Source organism: Coloeus monedula (genome assembly GCF_965178545.1).
Source record: "Coloeus monedula genome assembly, chromosome: 20".
NCBI lineage: Eukaryota > Metazoa > Chordata > Aves > Passeriformes > Corvidae > Coloeus > Coloeus monedula.
The window spans coordinates 6149739-6167621 of record NC_138800.1 but is presented as its reverse complement, the minus strand read 5'-3'; the positions used below and the strand labels follow the sequence as shown (position 1 = coordinate 6167621).

At 46.2% G+C, this 17883-nt stretch overlaps 1 protein-coding gene across 2 annotated transcripts in view; it reads left to right on the top strand.

The window, feature by feature from the left end:
- The window catches only part of MYO1C (myosin IC), a 48987-nt gene that overhangs the window by 25935 nt on the left and 5169 nt on the right, over nt 1–17883 (top strand). For both annotated transcript variants that reach the window (XM_082294761.1, XM_082294762.1), the window contains exons 2-24: nt 4990–5145; nt 5722–5837; nt 8701–8899; nt 9640–9720; nt 10408–10587; nt 10784–10882; nt 11102–11215; nt 11690–11761; nt 11983–12102; nt 12312–12394; nt 13024–13129; nt 13464–13544; nt 13905–13996; nt 14556–14650; nt 14784–14830; nt 15067–15147; nt 15304–15409; nt 15905–16022; nt 16238–16351; nt 16522–16598; nt 16706–16774; nt 17016–17100; nt 17296–17455. In XM_082294761.1, coding sequence (XP_082150887.1) covers nt 5020–5145; nt 5722–5837; nt 8701–8899; nt 9640–9720; nt 10408–10587; nt 10784–10882; nt 11102–11215; nt 11690–11761; nt 11983–12102; nt 12312–12394; nt 13024–13129; nt 13464–13544; nt 13905–13996; nt 14556–14650; nt 14784–14830; nt 15067–15147; nt 15304–15409; nt 15905–16022; nt 16238–16351; nt 16522–16598; nt 16706–16774; nt 17016–17100; nt 17296–17455 — 2421 coding nt within the window. In that variant the 5' untranslated portion in view covers nt 4990–5019. The remainder of the gene's footprint in view (nt 1–4989; nt 5146–5721; nt 5838–8700; nt 8900–9639; nt 9721–10407; nt 10588–10783; nt 10883–11101; nt 11216–11689; nt 11762–11982; nt 12103–12311; nt 12395–13023; nt 13130–13463; nt 13545–13904; nt 13997–14555; nt 14651–14783; nt 14831–15066; nt 15148–15303; nt 15410–15904; nt 16023–16237; nt 16352–16521; nt 16599–16705; nt 16775–17015; nt 17101–17295; nt 17456–17883) is intronic.

The following is a 17883-nucleotide window of genomic DNA, read 5'->3' as shown; positions in this document are numbered from 1 at the left end:
AGCTGATTTTTGTCTGCTCTGCTGTCTATCCCACGTTGTGTCCAAGCCCTTTCCCAGGCTGTAGAGCGGACTAGAAATCAAAGGAATTTTTTCTCCTTCCTGCAGCTTTGGCATGACAGTGAAGAATGTCCACGAGACAAATGTTTTTTAGCTGCCACCTCCCCACGAGAAGTTCCTTCTTGGTTCAGGCTTGCATTGTCTTCCAGAATCTAATCTGAATTTCCCTTCCCACTCACATTTGGTTCTGGCCTGTTCTTCCGTTCCCGGCTTTGTAACTATTCCTGGAGCCTGCAGATCAATCATCTTACACTTGATACCAAGATAAAGGTGCCTGCCTCTTCCCAGATGGAACCACTTCCTGGGGTTGTTCTAGTGAGAGTCTCCTGAGTGGATACGACCCAATCTGTAAAAATACATTGCCAGGAGAAAATATTGAAATACACGTTTCTTAGATGGTGAAGCAGAAATTCTGTTTATGTTGTGACTTTCTAAATCAGTTCTGGATTTTCCCTGCTCCGTGCAAGACCATTCACTTTGAGAACTCCAGGTGTTTTCTCATGGATGCTCCAGGAAGGAGTGGGAGTTGCTGGTGCTGCCTGTTCCCTCAGTGTGTCTGGATTTGCTGTGCTGGCACCGACCATTCCAGTACCCACCTGGGAATGAGTCCTTGCTCCATGTTGGGTATTCCATGGCCATGGAGCAGCTGGTGGACAAAGCCAGGGGAGTTTCTTGCTCTGCTCACATCAGCCCCAAAGCCCTGTGCTCATGGCAGACTTGCCCTCCCATCTTCCAGCACAAACTCCCCCAATGTGTTCAGCCTGGCTGACTGAAATCCTTTGGATTTCGCCGCACAGAGCAAAAGGTCCTGTTTTTCATTTCTGAGGTGGATTATTTCTCCGTGTCCTAAGCAGAGGAAAAACTTTATCATGCTTTGGCATTAAGCAGAGTTTAAAGGAAAAATGTGTTTACACCTTCACAATACCATGTCAGCGATTTCCCAGTTCAGTTTAGGAAACTCCATGGTGCAGTCTTGAGTGGTTTTGTACTCCCAGGAGCTTGGAGGTATTTTCTGGTCTTGTTGACTCTTGTATGAACACAAAGAAAAGCTGGAACCCCAGCCAATGTAAACCTGGCTCTGCAGGCTGCATTCAGCAACCAATTTACACCAGTGGAAAGTCTTTCCCAAAATTTAATCCCAGGGAAGAAAAAGCCATGTGAAAGCAGTGCTGCGGTGGTGATTGCACTGGTCCCCACCATTCCGGAGTGCCTTTTCCCTTTCTGGCCTTGAGCCACTGTTGTGCTCACGGCTCTGGAGATGACATTAAAAGCAAAGAGTGGGTTAAACAGTGTGGGAATGAGTCCTTGGAAACTGTGCTGTGGGGTGGCTTTGGGAAACGTGGTGGCAGAAGTCAGTTTGTGCACTCTGGAGTGGGAGTGACCCTCAGAACAGTGGGTTCAGCACGGGATGAAAGGGGAGATCGAGAGGAGGCACAGGCACTCCTGAGCCCACAGGCACAGAGATCACATGGAGATTGCTCAGATTTTTGCAATTCCCTGTTTGCAGGCTGTGCTGGGTGTGGCATTAGGTGTCTCCATCCTACAGAGGTCAGGGTCCTCAGCTGGGTCCTCCTTTTGATCCCTATAGGGGACCTATAAGGTGGACATGGTGCAGCTGACCCAAATAATGCATTGTCAGTGGGCACCTGTGTTCCCTTTCTTCCTTTCCTGGGCCTGACACTCTCCCGATCCCACAGGGAGGGGATTTCGCTCAAAACCTGCAGAGAAAACCACCAGATTCTTTTTTCCTGGTCTTTGTTTTGCTGACTGAGTTGCACTGCTTTGGTTTAGAGGTGTTACCCAGTGTCAGGGAGGCAGCAAAGCCTGGAGGAGGGATTTGGTGGTGAGCTTTAGGCTAAACCTGACCTGCCTCTCACAGGTGGTGGTTTCCCAAGCACTTAAAGGCAGGTGGAGCTGGCCCTGCTGCTGAATCCTTGCTCCTCCCTGAGCCTGCTGTGGTTCCCCATCACTGGATCCTTGGCCATTGTCATTACATGTGGGGGGACCAGTGTGGGGAAAACAACCTGGATTAAAACAATGAAAGAATCTGAGTTCATTTTAATCCCTGTCAGATTTCCAGTCTGGTTTATTGCACAGATCCTGGGCCATAGGCAAACTGCTTTAATGGTTAATTAGCACCACTATACCACATTTAACTCCCCCCCCCCCACCCCTACTGGTTTTTTTAGCATTAATTTACAGCCACCAGATCTGGTGTCTGCCTGCTAACAGAAAATCACCAACATTTTCGTTACTTTCATTTATTCAGTGCCTTACTGCCACACTCATCATTCAGTAGGAACATATGGTCATCACTATGGTTATTTTTTCTTAAGTACTGTCTTCCCTCCCCACTTCCTTCCTTCTGCATGACTCTTCTGTTTCCTTTTTGCAAAAAGGGCTTATTTTCACCTCCTTTTATGGTCCATCTGTTGATGTCAGTGGCAGTGAAACAGTTAACGCTGACATTTGAGGCTGGTGGTAGACTTGGCCATATGCAATAAAGCAAATGAGCAAATGCTGGCATGGAGAAGTGCCTATTGCTCAGCTCTGGCTTATATTTGTACTGAACTTGGGCTTGGGAGGGTGCAAGACTGAGTAAAGTTTATATTCTGGAGGCTCTGACTGCGTCACATCCCCCGGTCACATTTAATTATCGCCAAAAAGCTGCTTTCAGTGCGTTGGTTTGGCTTTTGTTTTGTTTCAAGCTGACTGCAAACTTGAGGTCGTTATTTTGTTCTCACGGTGAGAGGTTGGAGTTGAATGAGGAGACAAAAACTGGAGGAGACCAAAAGTTCTTGGCCTTAAATGCCTGTCCCAGAGGAGGCGGTTGAGTGCAATTTTCTCTGTTGTAAGGGGGATGGATTGGCTCTTCCCTCTCCTGGATGTGCACAGCTGGGATCACTTTGTCCTGGCCTGCAGGGAGGGGCTGATGAAAGAGCTGCTGAAGCTGCTAAGTGACGTTTTCTGTGAAAGTCTTCAGGATTATATAAACTTGGATTAACTGTTCGAGGCTGGAAGTTTCTCCTCAGTCATTGTTGAGGCAGCTGTGTTTTAGGACTGTAGCTGTAAACTTACCCACTTGAAAAGTAGTTCCTTTCTTTTGGTTTTACCTTAGTTCTCATCACCTTGTCCAAAACCTGCTCCAGGACTGCACTGCTCTGATAGAAGGATTCCAATTTCTAGGCAGAGTTTGTTTGCATGTGATTTATCTCTATTTTCCTTTCCTTATCTCACCACCTTCCTTCTCCAAGGGTTATCCCTTTTCTCCTCACCTTGGCAAAGAGGGTGGAAGACAACAGAGCATTTTGCTGAAGCTGTGAAGGACTTGGCTTGGAAAATTTGGGCCATTTTATAATGACAGTGTCTGCAAAGTTCCTCCCAGACTGGGTCTTTCCAAGCTTAGAACTCAGGCCTTCCAGACCATGAGACTAATTGGAAAAAATAAAACAGGAAATCAAATGATGTTTCTTTGTGGTGTTTGAGCCATTAGAGTGGGTCTGGAGTTGAGATTTCCAGAAGGAATTGATTTTCCTATCTGAAAACTGCAGGTTTCAGGCAGTCACTTCTGTCCAGGCTCACAGGGAGGATGCCAATTAGAACTTGCAGAAATAGGCAAAACTGCATTTACTAATCATTTACCAAATCAAAAAAGCATTTACCAAGAAACTGGTGAGTCAAAATAACTGCAGACTGAGGGGATTTGCATCTGTTTGGACCCAGACTGATACTTCAGTGAGTCTTGCCCTTATTACTGTTTAACAAAACTAAAGGTAAATTTTCTTCCTGACCAAAGCAGGGTTTATTTTTTTTCCTTGCACACCATCAGTCCCTGTGCTCTGACCACTTTTGTATCTTGGGAAGGAGCAGGAAGGAACTCTGTGAGTCAGTAAAAACCATTTACATCATTGTGCAGGGTTTTGGGTCTGGATGCAGGGTTTGACATTCCCAGTTTGTGATGGGTGTCTGGGATTGCTCTTAGTGCATGAGCCTGCTTAGAACAGACACCTCTGGTGTTTGTGCAACGTCCCAAAATATCACTTAGTGCTTTAGGGAAATGATTTAGGAGAAGGGTGCTTGCTGTGAGCAGTTTGCAAAGTAAGGAGGGTTCAAGAAGATAAGGAAATGCAGGCAGGTGTGAGGCAGATGGCTTCACACGTTGTATCTCCTGTCTGGTTTCTGTGGTGCCTCTCATCTTCTCCATCTCTGTCCCTTGAGTAGAGATTTCCCCAGCAAGCAGCAACTGAGTCACCCCTGGGTGCTCATTTCCCCTCCCTGCTTTATAGTGAAGTCAGGAGTCAGCAGATGAGTGCTTTCAACAAATGGTTGTGTCTCAGCTACACCACGTTGAAAATGTAACCTTTAAAAGAGGGTCAGGGGTAGGAGTTTCTTGATCCACATCGGTGTCACAGTCTAAATTCAGTGGCGTGGGATGCAGAAATGCCCATTTCTCATTTCTTCTCAATTTTCTCAGAACTTTCCCATTGGGTGCCTTGCTAAAGCTTTTGAATTGGTCAGCAATGTGAAGCTGTTTGCTTCTGAGATGAATCATTATTAGTCATAAAAGATTCCTTACCTCGAAACAGCTTCCCGTTGTGAAATCAGAGAGAGAACACATTTCAGTCTCCCTCCTGCTAAAGGATGCCTGGGAAAGGAAATCCAAGTTTTATTCTCTTTATCAAAGGTTTGTTTGATTGATTGATTTGAAGTTTTTGGAAATTTAGCAGTAATGTTTCCCTAATGCTGACTTGTCTTCCCTCAAAGCAATTAGAGCAGCCAGCTGATGAAGTGTTGGTAATCACTGTTTTCAGCAGCAGCAGTGGGATTATTTTAATATCCATGGTTATCCATGGGTAATTGTGGTTCTTGTGGACTTGGGGAACTGCCTGCAAAGCCTCAGCTCTCCCAACTTCCCTGTGCTTTTGGCTGCAGGGATTGGGAGCCAACGGCATCCGGCTGACCATGGAGAGCGCTCTGACGGCCCGGGACCGGGTCGGGGTGCAGGACTTTGTCCTGCTGGAAAACTTCACCAGCGAAGCTGCATTCATTGAGAACCTGAGGAAACGCTTCAAGGAGAACCTGATCTATGTGAGTAGCACAGGGACAGTCACCAGGGTGCCCGTCAGTGACCTGGACAGTGTTTGCTGCACGGGACAAAGCCAGCTTTGCTCTGCAGTGGAGTTTGGAGATGGTGGTGTCAGATTCCACAGGCCATGGGTGCTTGTGCCTGGACTAGTCTGGGATGCTGTCATTTGATGGGTGTAGGGACTCACTGCAGTGCTCCCGTTGAGATCTGGTGGCATTTACAGTACTGAAAATCCAACTCTCACCACATTCTTCCCTCTCTTGAATTCACTCACTTCCACCAACCCCAGACCTGAACTCAATCCTAAATGTGTACCAGAAATAACCCAGTGTTGTGGCTTGTTAGAAGCCCTAAAACCATTTGCAGGTGCTGTTTACCCAGCAAGGGTAACATGGCTGGCACAACTCCAGCAGTGTCTCTCTCCCAGAGCTAAGAGGTCCCTTCCTCACACCCTTGGCCTGTTTGGGAGCCCTCAGCAGCATCCCCAGCACACCAGAACGGGTGTCCAGCCTCCAGAGATGCCTGAGCTCTGCCTCCAGACCCCCTGTAACCTCCCTGCTTTTTGTTCTCTTTTTCAGACCTACATTGGCTCTGTGCTGGTGTCTGTGAACCCCTACAAGGAACTGGAAATCTACACCAAACAGAACATGGAGCGCTACCGCGGCGTCAGCTTCTATGAAGTTTCTCCTCACCTGTGAGTGGGTGCCAGTGCAAGGTTGTGTCATCCCCACACAGCTGGGACATGTGAAAACAGGCAAACAGGACTTTTCCCTGTCCCAGCTGCAGCCCTGAAAATCCTAGGGATAGAAAGGGATAGAGAGGATCCTCCAGAGGGTGTGGTGTAGGGCTCTTTCTATTCCTGTTCCTCTCTCCAAAGAGGATGAGTTGCCTTTGCAAGAGCAGTATTTGGAAAGGGAGTTGGTTCCTTCCTGGCTGCAGGAACAGAGTTGCTTACCCAGCCCTGGCAGGACAGGAGTTCATTGTTCCAGGGTTATTTGGGGTCTCTGTGTCCGGGCTCTGAGTTTCCCCAGCACGGGGCTAAGTAGGGAAAAGAGTTTCTGGTGTGTGGGGGTTTCTTTCCTACCTCTGCTGTTACTGCCTGACCAATATTTATCTGGTATTTCCCTTGTTGCTAAGATACCCTCAGCCTGCTGGAACAAGGAATGTATTTATTTACATGGTCTGGCCTGGTGAGCATTCCCAATTTCCCATTTAAAAAAAAAAAAAAAAGTTTGAGGTTTAAAGTTATTTTTGAAAGCATTTGAATTTTTCTGTCAGACTGAAAGAAAAAAGATGACTGAGAGCTGAGGCCACGTGGCTTCAAAATGGGTTTTTTTCAGGACTAAGGGCCAAATTCTGAGCACCTCTTGGAGGGTTTTTTATGTTGTGTTGTGTTTTGTTGGGTTTTTTTAAAGACATCTTGGAAGAGTAAATGATATCATTTTTGAGCAAACTATTTGGGTTGTTTCTTATTGCTGGCACATAGCCCAGGAGAGTAAACAAACCAGAATGTGCTGCAAGCACAGAGAGGGGGAGAAACACCATTACTTGGGAAAGTCTCAGCCTTGAAGTTGGATTTGTTAGGACAAAAATGTGATTTTTACTGTTAATCCCATATGGGGGAGAATTAAACCTGAAGAACCCTGCATTCAAACCTGCTCGGTTCTACATGAGCCACTTTGCCTGTGGTCAGGGAAGGGCTTCTGTGCCCTTGGATGTGAATTTTGGGACTCTCTGGAAAATCCTTGGGATTGTGGCTCTGTTTTTAAGTGTGCAGTAGGTACAGGATGATGACAATGCTCATGGATAGCAAAAGCACTGAGCAGATGTGCTTTAATTCCACTTAAATCACAGTGTAGCTAATTATTTCTTAGGCTTTCTTTCTCCTTTTAACAAGTCCCATCAGAAGCTGTAAAATGTGCAGCTCATAAGTGAACCCTGGAGAACTGTGATCTTGGATGCTGCTGCTCTCACTGGGAAAACAGAGTTTTTTGTTAACTGTTTTTGCTGTTCCATTCCATTATTTGATTATTTTATTGCATTATTTGATTATATATGCATTGAAAAATCCTCTGAGAAGCATCAAAATGCTCCATCTGCAGTGTAGTACTCAGGGCTTCTCCTTTTCCAGTGACTCAGGTGTGTTTTTTGCTCTTTTTCCTCTTCTAAACTGATTCTAGAAAGCCCAAACACTTCAAGATTCCAGTGTCAGATAGTTCAAGTCTAGGCCTGAGCGCTGAGTTTTCTGGGAAGTGCATCCCATTCAGAAGAGGAAAGTTATCCCTATGGGCTTGGAACACAGCATATTCCCAGAGATCTGTCACATCCTGTCCTGGTTGTGGCCTGCAAGTGGAACCACAAACATCTTTCCTTGAGGTGATTCTGTCTGTGCCATGCGTGACTGGAGCTCGTGGGGCTCCAGTAAACAGCCCAATAAAGGCACAGGGGCCAGAGGCACTGCTTCAAATCTGAATTAAATTTGCATTTATTCAGCTGTTTCCAAAATACTCCAGAGGCAGAATCTGGATGGGAAGAGAGGGGCACGATGTGTTTTGTGGGGTGAGTGTGGAATTGTGTTGCCAAGGGAGCTCATTGGTGTTGCCTTAGCACCAAGTATTAATAGACTTGAGAAGGCCACAGCTGTTATTTTGGTGTGATTATTTCTAATTAATAGCACAGCAGGAGAGTTTAAAAAAAAGGAAAATGCAAATTAAAAAAAGCCAAGCTACTGAAAGGTTGTAAGGTGTATGAAGACAGGATATCTGCTTGATCGCCACGTGTCAGAGCTGAAAATGTTGTCTGATGTGAGTGTGCTGTCCTTTTCCTCTCCCTCTGAGCAGTTGTCACCATTGTCACTCATCCCCTGCTGCTCTCTGGTGTTGTAGGAGTGTGTGAGACTCTGGGTGTGAGATCCTGTCTGCTCTGTCATGGGCAGCAATACAGAAACGGAAGAAAAAGCAGCAAAGGAGGAAGCAGAGGGGCAGGGCCAGGCTGTGTGCGCAGGCAGGGGGAGCTGAACTGGTGTTTGGGGCAGTGGAGGGTGGCAGAGGGAGCCTGCAGGATGCTCCTTGAGTCTGTGGGGGCTTATCCAGCTCTTCCCACCATCCAAGAGAAGCTCTGGAGCCACCCAGATAGCAAAATACAGTTGTGACCTTCTGAGTGTGTCATCACTTAGAAGATAAGCAAGAAAAAAATACCAGTGGAGAACAAGGTGTTTCCTGAATGTAAAACTTTTGTCCCATGGGACCAGTGTTGAGAGATCATTTATATTTAGCAAAGGCAGTTGATCTGCACGGTTTAGTCAACTTCTACCTTTTCTTGTCAGAAAAAAAAATCAAAAGAACAGTTTAAAAGAACTTGACAATTTGTGTCATCACCCTGCAGAGCCTTGGCTCTATGGTTGAGGTGTCAGTGCTGTCCTGTGTTGGCACCAGCGTGCGGAGCCGTGTGATCTCACCCAGCCTATGGCCTGGGGCTCTTTTGGGGGATGTGTCAGCCGGGATTTCACAGGCAATCCCCTTAATCCCGGCTGTCCCCTCCCGGCTGTCCCCTCCCAGCTACGCCATCGCAGACAATTCCTACCGCTCGCTGCGCACCGAGAGGAAGGATCAGTGCATCCTCATCTCCGGCGAGAGCGGCGCCGGCAAAACCGAGGCCACCAAGAAGATCCTGCAGTACTACGCTGTCACCTGCCCCGCCAGCCAGCAGGTCGAGACCGTCAAGGACCGGCTGCTGCAGTCCAACCCCGTCCTGGAGGTACCTCCCGTGCAGTCCTGGCCCTGAGTCACCAGGAATGATCCCGTTTCCTGACAGCGGGACCCCACGGGGCGGTGACAGCGTGTCCAGGGAATGCTGTGTGGGCACAGCACTGGGGAATCCCGCTCTGATTCCCAGCCAAAGCAATCCTGCCCAGCTTGCTTGGCCCTTTCCAGTCCACCAGCAGCAGTTGTGGCATGGATGGGGTGCAGGGAAAGAGGGGATTTGGCGTGGGAAGAGCTCTGGGTCACTGCAAACGGGCACATCCTGGTGGGCAGCTCAGAAAGGCGTTTGTGGGTTCATTTTCTGGTGCTGTGGTGTCCTCTAGTGTCCAGCCGCGGCTGTCTGCAGGGCCCTGAGCTATCCCTGTGTCCTGTATCCCGGGAAAGGTGAGCTCCCAGCAGCAGGGAGAGCCCGGCAGCCCCTCTGGCAGCGAGCTGTGACAAGCGGCCGTGATGATGGAGGAAGCTTGGATAAGGCTGTCAGACATGACATATGTTGTCAGCAGTGGACTGGCATTAAAATCAGCTTGCAGGGGGGATGGAAGTGTTTTCAGAGGATGTTCCATCTGTACTGGGTGTAAAGATCAGCGTTAGAATTCAGGGAGCAATCTGTTTCCTTCTGGGTTTCCAGGAAGGAAAATCCTAGGCTGTAAATAAATAAATGGCAGCTTCACCCAAGTGTTTATAAATAATCTGACTTGGTACTCACTTACTTTTCTCTGATCATTTTCATTTCAGGCTTTTGGAAATGCAAAAACCCTTCGAAATGACAACTCCAGTCGGTTTGGGAAGTACATGGATGTGCAGTTTGATTACAGGGTAACTTGGAATCTGGTTTATAATTAAGAACTGGTCCCTGTTACAGGAGTCCTCTGTGCTGCTCTGTGTGTGTAGTGAGTGCTTTGCATTTCCTTGGTGGCAGCATAAGCAGAGCCTTGGTGGCAGCATAAGCAAAGTTTGTTTCCAGAGGGTTTTATGGCACTCACTGTCCTTTCATTCCTCCCTTATTTCTCTCTACAAGGGAACACTGAACTCAAATCCTTTTATTTCTAGGGTATTTCATTTCTAGTGCACTGTGCCAATGGATACTCCCAAAGTAAATCCACATAAACCAGCTGTGACCTGAAGATAATCCCTGTCCTGTGTAACTTTGCACAGTGTTCGTGTCCACTCTGATCCCAACTGCCCCACACCAACCAGGAAGGTGGACACAGGGCAGGAGCTGAGGAGCTCAGTTTTGCCATCGTCCAGTCCTTTAAGTCTCCTTTAATTCCTCCACACTCGGTTTTGGTGCTTTCCCTTTGTGGTGAATTCCTAGAAGGAATTTCAGCACTCAAATCACCACCGTGCTGGAGGTGAAATAGAGCTCGTGGCACACAGTGACAGATAATTTTTTGTGATTTTGTAGGCTTTTGCTTCAGATCTTGTCTTTGAACAGACAACCAAGAAGCAGAAATATTTTCCTCTGTGTTGATGAACTCTTTCCACATGTCTGCTTTGGTTTAGGGGGCTCCTGTCGGGGGCCACATCTTGAACTACCTCCTGGAGAAATCCCGAGTTGTGCACCAGAACCACGGTGAGAGAAACTTCCACATCTTCTACCAGCTGCTGGAAGGAGGGGAGGAGGACCTGCTGAGGAGGCTGGGCCTCGAGAAGAACCCACAGCAGTATCACTATTTAGTAAAGGTGAACATTAACTAGTAACTCTTAAAATACTATATTATAGGACTGGGATATTTTCAATTGACTTTGTAAGTTCCTTCCATCACTTCAGAAATAACTCCGAGGTGACTGCTATAAAAAGAAATACACAATGCATTGAGCATGGATAATTTATCTTTGATGATTATTTACTTATCTATATCAAACTGTGTCTTTTTAGGGTCACTGTGCAAGGGTCAGTTCCATAAATGACAAAAACGAGTGGAAGATTATGAGGAGAGCCCTGTCTGTTATCAGCTTCAATGACAGTGAGGTGGAGGTGAGGATCTTTAGCAGCACAGGTTTTCCTCCTTTTAAGGATTTTTTCTGCTTTGATTTAGGATTTCTGATTGAAAGCAGTGAATCAATTCAGCATGAATGTATTCTCTACAAAAATCCTGAAAAAGATACCGAATGTTCTCCTAAAATGTGAATTAATACGAAAACCTCGCTGTGTTCATTCCATCGCCCTGATTTTTGCCTGTTGCTTCCACCCCAGGATTTGCTGAGCATTGTGGCCAGTGTCCTGCACCTGGGGAATGTCCAGTTTGCTGCTGATGAGCAGGGGAATGCTCAGGTCACTACAGAGAATCAGATTAAATACCTGGCCAGGGTGAGTATCCCCCAGTGAGGGAGATATTACAGGAAAGGTGAATTGTAGAGGATTCCTTACTTTGAGCTTGATAGCATCATATAATTTTAGACTGTGATTTAGAGGTTCTCAGGAATTTTATTTGACCTAAATAAAATGCAAATATTACCATCAAACCCCTTTAATTGGCAACTTCTCTATTTACCACTTGACCCACCACTGCCTTGAGCTTTTCACCTTTGGGCAGTGAGGTTGGAGAAGAGTTTTAAAGAAAGAGTTTTAAAGAAAGAACCACCTTTGTGCCTTTGCTTGGTCACTTCCTTCCAGCCAATTCATTTGTTAGCTCATAGCCCTGCCAGAAAGGAGGGAAGGCAGGGATTGGTCCTGCAGAGGTCTTGCAGTGAGAGTGGGAAATAAAGAGTTGTTTCACTGGGCTGGGATTTGAGGAAAATGGAATGTACAGCTCCATAAATTAATTGAATATCCTTCTTGCAGCTCCTGGCAGTGGATGGCTCTGTTCTTCGGGATGCATTGATCCACAAGAAGATCATAGCAAAAGGGGAGGAGGTAAGAACAGGCCCTGGGAATTTGGGAGGCAAATGGGATTAAATGAATCAGCTCTGCCAGCAGTTCCTTTGTCACCTCTCCCAGGAGGGTGGGTCCCACTGGTGACTGTTCAGCCATGAGCAGGATGGGTGGGAGTGGCTCTTTAGTAATGATGAAGCAGGAAAAGGGGATCCCTTGGTTTGGGGGGCTGCTGAGTGGCTTTTTTCTGCTCCTGCCTGCAGCTGGTCAGTCCCCTGAACCTGGAGCAGGCTGCCTACGCCAGGGACGCCCTGGCCAAGGCCATCTATGGCCGCACCTTCTCCTGGCTGGTCAACAAGGTCAACAAATCCCTGGCTTACAAGGCAAGTGACCCTCTGTTTGTTGATACCCAGCCAAATGGGTAAGCAATTTCCAAATGTTTCAGCTGCAAAGCAAGTTCCATGCTTTTAGTAATTTCTAAATTAATTTGTTTTCCAAACTGCGCAGTAAGCGCTGGAATTAAATGATTGAGATCCAGGCGTGGATCATAGCTGTGAGTAAATACCTACATTTGCTTTCTGCTCTGTTGCAGGAAGAGAAGTTTCCAGGCTGGAGAAGTACAACAGTTCTAGGATTGCTGGACATCTATGGGTTTGAGGTTTTCCAGCACAACAGGTTTGTTTTAATAAATTTTGAATGACTTTATTCTGTTACAGTGTTTTCTCTCCTGTGGGAAACAAGGCATTATTCCATTTCTTAGTAAAAGAGGTGGCATTTAAAAGTCAGGAATTCAGGTTAAAAACGGACAATTACAGGGCTTCTAACACTTGGGACAGCCAGCTAATAATTAGTATTTACAGCTATTAATGGTGCTGGTATTTTAAATAAACTGTTGGTTTTTGGGGTGTATTCATGCCTTAGCTTGAGCTGTGCCATTGTCCAGCTCTCCAGCCCAGGGGTGGCTGTTGTGGCAGCTTCCCATGGCAGTGATAAATCAGGGGATGGGACTGACAGAGGCTGGAACCTCTCTGGCAGGTAGCACTGAACCAAGACTCTCAAATTTGCAGTGTTATTGGGCCTTGATTCAAAGTTTTTGTGTTCCTCCATGTTCCATCCTTCATGTTCATTTTTCCCTCCTACTGGAACTCTCTGAGTTTCCCTAAATAATAAACTTACAGTCAGCAAAAAAACACTTCACAAAAATCTGTTTCTCCTGCTTTACTGTATTCCTGTGCTCCCACTGTTTGTAGCTTAATTACTCGTGCCCCAGCCTTAATGATTGTTTTCCTGATTTTTCTTTGCAGCTTTGAGCAGTTTTGTATTAATTATTGCAATGAAAAGTTGCAGCAGCTCTTCATAGAACTCACACTGAAATCAGAGCAAGAGGAGTACGAGTCCGAGGGCATCGCGGTAAGAGCCCAGCTCCTCCCTTCCCTCTCCTTCCAGAGGCTGCAAAAGGAGCTGCTGCTATGATTTCCAAATAAAAAATTAAAGAACTTTCTTTTTTCCCTTCTTTTTGAAACCCTGGTAACTGTGTGAGACAGCTGGAAGTGAGTAATGGCGTCCCCAAGCTTTTACCCTGATTTTAATGAAGGCAATGTTAGGAAAATAAACGTGATGAGTGAAAAAGCTTTGACAGAAAGATTGTCCAAGTCAGGTGCTCTCTGAAATGTTCTGAAATTTACCTGGTTTTTTTCCAAGTCTAGAGTTGTTTTCACTTAAGTGTGATTTCTTGTCTTCACAGTGGGAACCAGTTCAGTATTTCAATAACAAAATAATCTGTGATTTGGTGGAAGAGAAATTCAAAGGCATCATTTCGATTTTGGTGAGTTGAAAACATCTTTTTGAATGAAAAATTTGGGGCACTGTAATGGAAAACAAGAGGGAGAACATGGAAAAAAATCAGTTTATGTTGGAACTGTTTGAGTAGGTGGGAAGAGCAATAAATCACTGAACAGTGACACCATTAAAAGTCATTTTTATCACCTCCATGGGCTCTGGGGAAAGCAGCTCCCAGTCCAGGCAGTCTGGAAGGAGGGAAATGTTTTCCTTTTCAGCTCTCAACAATTCTTTATTTATTGAGTTAAAAGTTGGTTGCCTGTGGAAAGGCCAAAGGGCCAGTCTGGGGCAGTGTTTCAGAGAGGCAGAGCCCAGTCAGGAATCCCTGGAATTTGTGTGTTTGTAGGATGAGGAGTGTCTGAGACCTGGGGATGCCACAGACACGACATTCTTGGAGAAACTGGAGGAGACTGTGAAGAACCACCCTCATTTTCTCACGTGAGTGTTCCCACAGCCGAGGGCAGTGGTGGATCCCAGGGTGGGAATAACATCCTCACTGTGCTGGGTCCCACATAAGAGATGATCATTTTCTTTTACAAAGAGATTTGATTGATATTTAAGACAATATAAAATAGGTTGTCAACACTAAATGCCTGACTGAGCTTCAGAATGTAATAGGGGCAACAAAACTCTCGTTACTGACTCACCTCTCACCTTGCAGATGATTTACTTCAGTTTTGGAGCTCCAAATGTCTGTTTATTCTGAAGGTTCTGCTTTTATTCTGAATGCTCAGCGTAGGATGTCCACATCTTATGTGCACACAGAACCACTCTGCAAGGAACACTGAAATTCCCCTTTTCAATAAACATAAATACATTTAATGGCACTTCTGTGATGTGCTGGTTGATAACTTTATTTACTTGAAAATCACCAAGTCTAATTTACATTCCCTGCCCACCTTTGCATGGGCCTGCTCCAGGATTGAATGTCCTGGTGCTTTTTGAAGTGAATCCTGCAGGATTTTGTTTCAGCTGAAGGTGTTTGCTCCCTCCCCAGGCACAAACTCGCTGACCAAAAGACGCGCAAGTCGCTGGGGCGGGAGGAGTTCCGGCTCTCGCACTACGCCGGGGATGTCACCTACAGTGTTGCAGGTAACGCAGAAAAAGCAAAACTCTGGGCCTAAAATACATCCTCACATCACCTGATCAACCAGATTAATTTCACATCTCAGTCCCTGCCTTGAAGTTCCCATGGAACAGCCTGAGCGGTTTGTTTTTCTTCCAGGTTTTCTAGATAAAAACAACGACCTTCTCTTCCGGAACCTGAAGGAGGTGAGTGTGGAGAGAGGAGGTTTCCAGAACAGAATGAGGAGCTGGGTTTCAAATGGGGTGGCAGCTGAGGGAAAGGATTCTTCTGGACTCCACCTGGAGGCTGTGTGTCCATAGGGCTGCACTCTGAAAAGAGTGATTGAGATCCCAGTGTTCATTTTGTTATTATAAACAGTTTTGTCCCCAGGTTTCTTTGGTAGTTCTCTGTACTTCATCTCTGAAAACATCTCTCTCTGCAGACCATGTGCAACTCAGAGAATCCCATCATAAACCAGTGCTTTGATAGGACAGAGCTGACAGACAAAAAGAGACCTGAAACGGTGAGAACTCAAGAGCTGGAGGGAGCTGTGGCTGCTCCTTCTTTTTAAACCATGAACTCTTCTGACATGATCTGAATGCAAATCCCTCATGTTCTTCTGGTTTGTAACCAGTTCCAAGTCATCCCTTCATGTGTGGTTTTCTTCCTTTTCTCCTAGGCAGCAACTCAGTTCAAAAACAGCCTCTCCAAACTCATGGAAATCCTGATGTCCAAAGAACCCTCCTACATTCGCTGCATGAAACCCAACGATGCCAAACAGGCTGGTATGGCCCTGGGGTCAGAGACAGCACGGGATCCCAGTCAGGGAGGCACAGAAAGGAGCAGAAATGAAACCCTGCACGATTTTGGGTTCATCTTGGGTCTGCCTGAGCCTCTGTAGGGAGGGGGTGGCAGTGCCAGCAGCCAGGAATGGGAATGGGAGCACTGGTTGCTGGTGGAGGAGGGTCGTGGTTAAAGTAAGGAATTATTGGCCTATGTAAATCCATTATAATGACCTTACTCTCGCTCATTTTTGGTTCCTCTATGCATAAAACATCCCAAGGAAAACTTTATTTTGGAACTAAATATAAATAATTAAAAAGGGCTGGGCTGGGGGGGGAAGGCAGGAGACACAAAGTTTTGTGGGACTTGGGCTGGGAGGATTCACTGGAGGTTAAAGGTAATTGTGTAAGGCACAACAAGAGCTGAACATTCCCCTTCTCCAGGCAAAGGGGCAGCTGTGCACTGATTGTGTTTTTCCGTTTCCATGCCCTGCCAAGATCGATTTGATGAAGTCCTGATCCGACACCAGGTGAAATACCTGGGGCTGATGGAAAACCTCCGGGTGCGCAGAGCCGGCTTCGCCTATCGGAGAAAATACGAGGTGTTCCTGCAGAGGTAAAGCTGCTTTGGAATTCTTTCCTTTGCTGCTCCCTCTCCCTGGGCTTCATCCCATTGATGGGTGGGCAGCTGTTTTGAACAGCAGCTCTACCACACAGAGGGCTGGGAAGCTTGGGCTCTCTCCCTCGCTGTGGCCTCTCCCCTTCCCATGGCCTCTCTCCCTCCTTGAACTGCACTTCTCTCCCTAAGATTTCTTCTCCTGCCAATTCCAGGTACAAATCCTTGTGTCCAGAAACGTGGCCCACGTGGGATGGGCGGCCCTATGATGGAGTGGCTGTGCTGGTGAAGCATCTTGGCTACAAACCAGAAGAATACAAAATGGGACGGTCAGTTCTGTGTCTGAATTTGAGGTTATGAATCACTGCATGTCCGTGTTGTCCCTTTGAAATAAAGCTTCTCTAGATAATGGGGGAGGGAAAGATTACAGAGCCCAAAGGGGATGCCAAAAGTAACTTTCTCCAGCATGTTAAATGAAATTCTGCATTTCTATTTCTAGAACAAAGATTTTTATCCGCTTTCCCAAGACGTTGTTTGCGACAGAAGATGCTCTGGAAGTGAGGAAGCAGAGTCTGGGTGAGGCACTCACACTTGCAGTGGATTTCTGTTTAAAATGCTGAGTCTTTTTCTACCAAAATCTGCTTGGTCACAGTTGCAAATTGCTGCTTTTCTTGCAATTTCAGCCACAAAAATGCAGGCGACGTGGAGAGGTTTCTACCGCCGGAAGAAATTCCTGACCATGAAACGCTCAGGTATGAGAGACACAGAGAGAGAGAGAGATGTTCCCCCAGCAGCTCCCACAGCAATTCCCATCTTTTTACTGACATTTACCCAATGTATCATATCATTAAAAACTCGTATTCCTTATGGCCCACTGAAAGCTGTTTATTTCCAGGGGGGGTTTTCCTGAGCATTTTTGGTGCCAGTTTTGTGTGGAGTCAGTTTGGGGATGAAGGAGCTCCCTTAATGCAGAATCTTTTGTGTTATTTTTAGCCATCACCATCCAGTCCTGGTGGAGGGGAACCCTGGGACGCCGAAAAGCTGCCAAGAGGAAATGGGCAGTGGAGACCATCAGGAGGTGTGTGAGGAACAGCCCAAGCCCTCAAACATCACATTCCTTAACAATAAGATGCTAAAAATAAACTTTATTGTCACTACAGAGTTTTTTAAAATTAGTTATAACTGTTAAATAAAGCCCAGGAAATAAAACATTTAAATACCACTAATTTTGATGACTTCTTCAATTTTCTAACAATATTTTTCCCACCCACAGGTTCATTAAAGGCTTCATTTACCGGAACCACCCGCGGTGCCCAGAGAACGAGTATTTCCTGGATTACATCCGATTCTCCTTCCTGATGAACCTCAAGAGGAACTTACCAAAAAATGTCTTGGACAAATCGTGGCCAACTCCTCCCCCATCGCTCTGTGAGGTGGGAATGAGACCTGGGATGTGGGAGGGGAATCCAGGGCTAGAGGATTGCAGCTTCTTGGGGTGTGGTGCTGTTGCAACACCATTTTCTCCTGGGTTTCTCATCCATTTCTGAAATTCCCATCCATTCTTCTCTTAACAAATTCAGTTCCCTCTGCTGCTATTATTATTGTGCATCTGCTTGAATTGGTTTATCTGCTCAAAACAAAATATTGCAGAAAATCCAAAGGATTGTTTGGATTGAAGGTACAGCTGGAAGACACGAAGGGCGCAGCAGTGCACGGAGGAGGGATCCTGGTGTTTATTCCCCGTTCTAAAGCAGCTGGAGAAGTCACAGGGCAAACCCTCGTATAGAAAGGCAAAAAATCAACTACTTATTATTTAATTCTTGGTCAGGAAACAGCTTTTTAACCCAGCAGTGCATTTTCT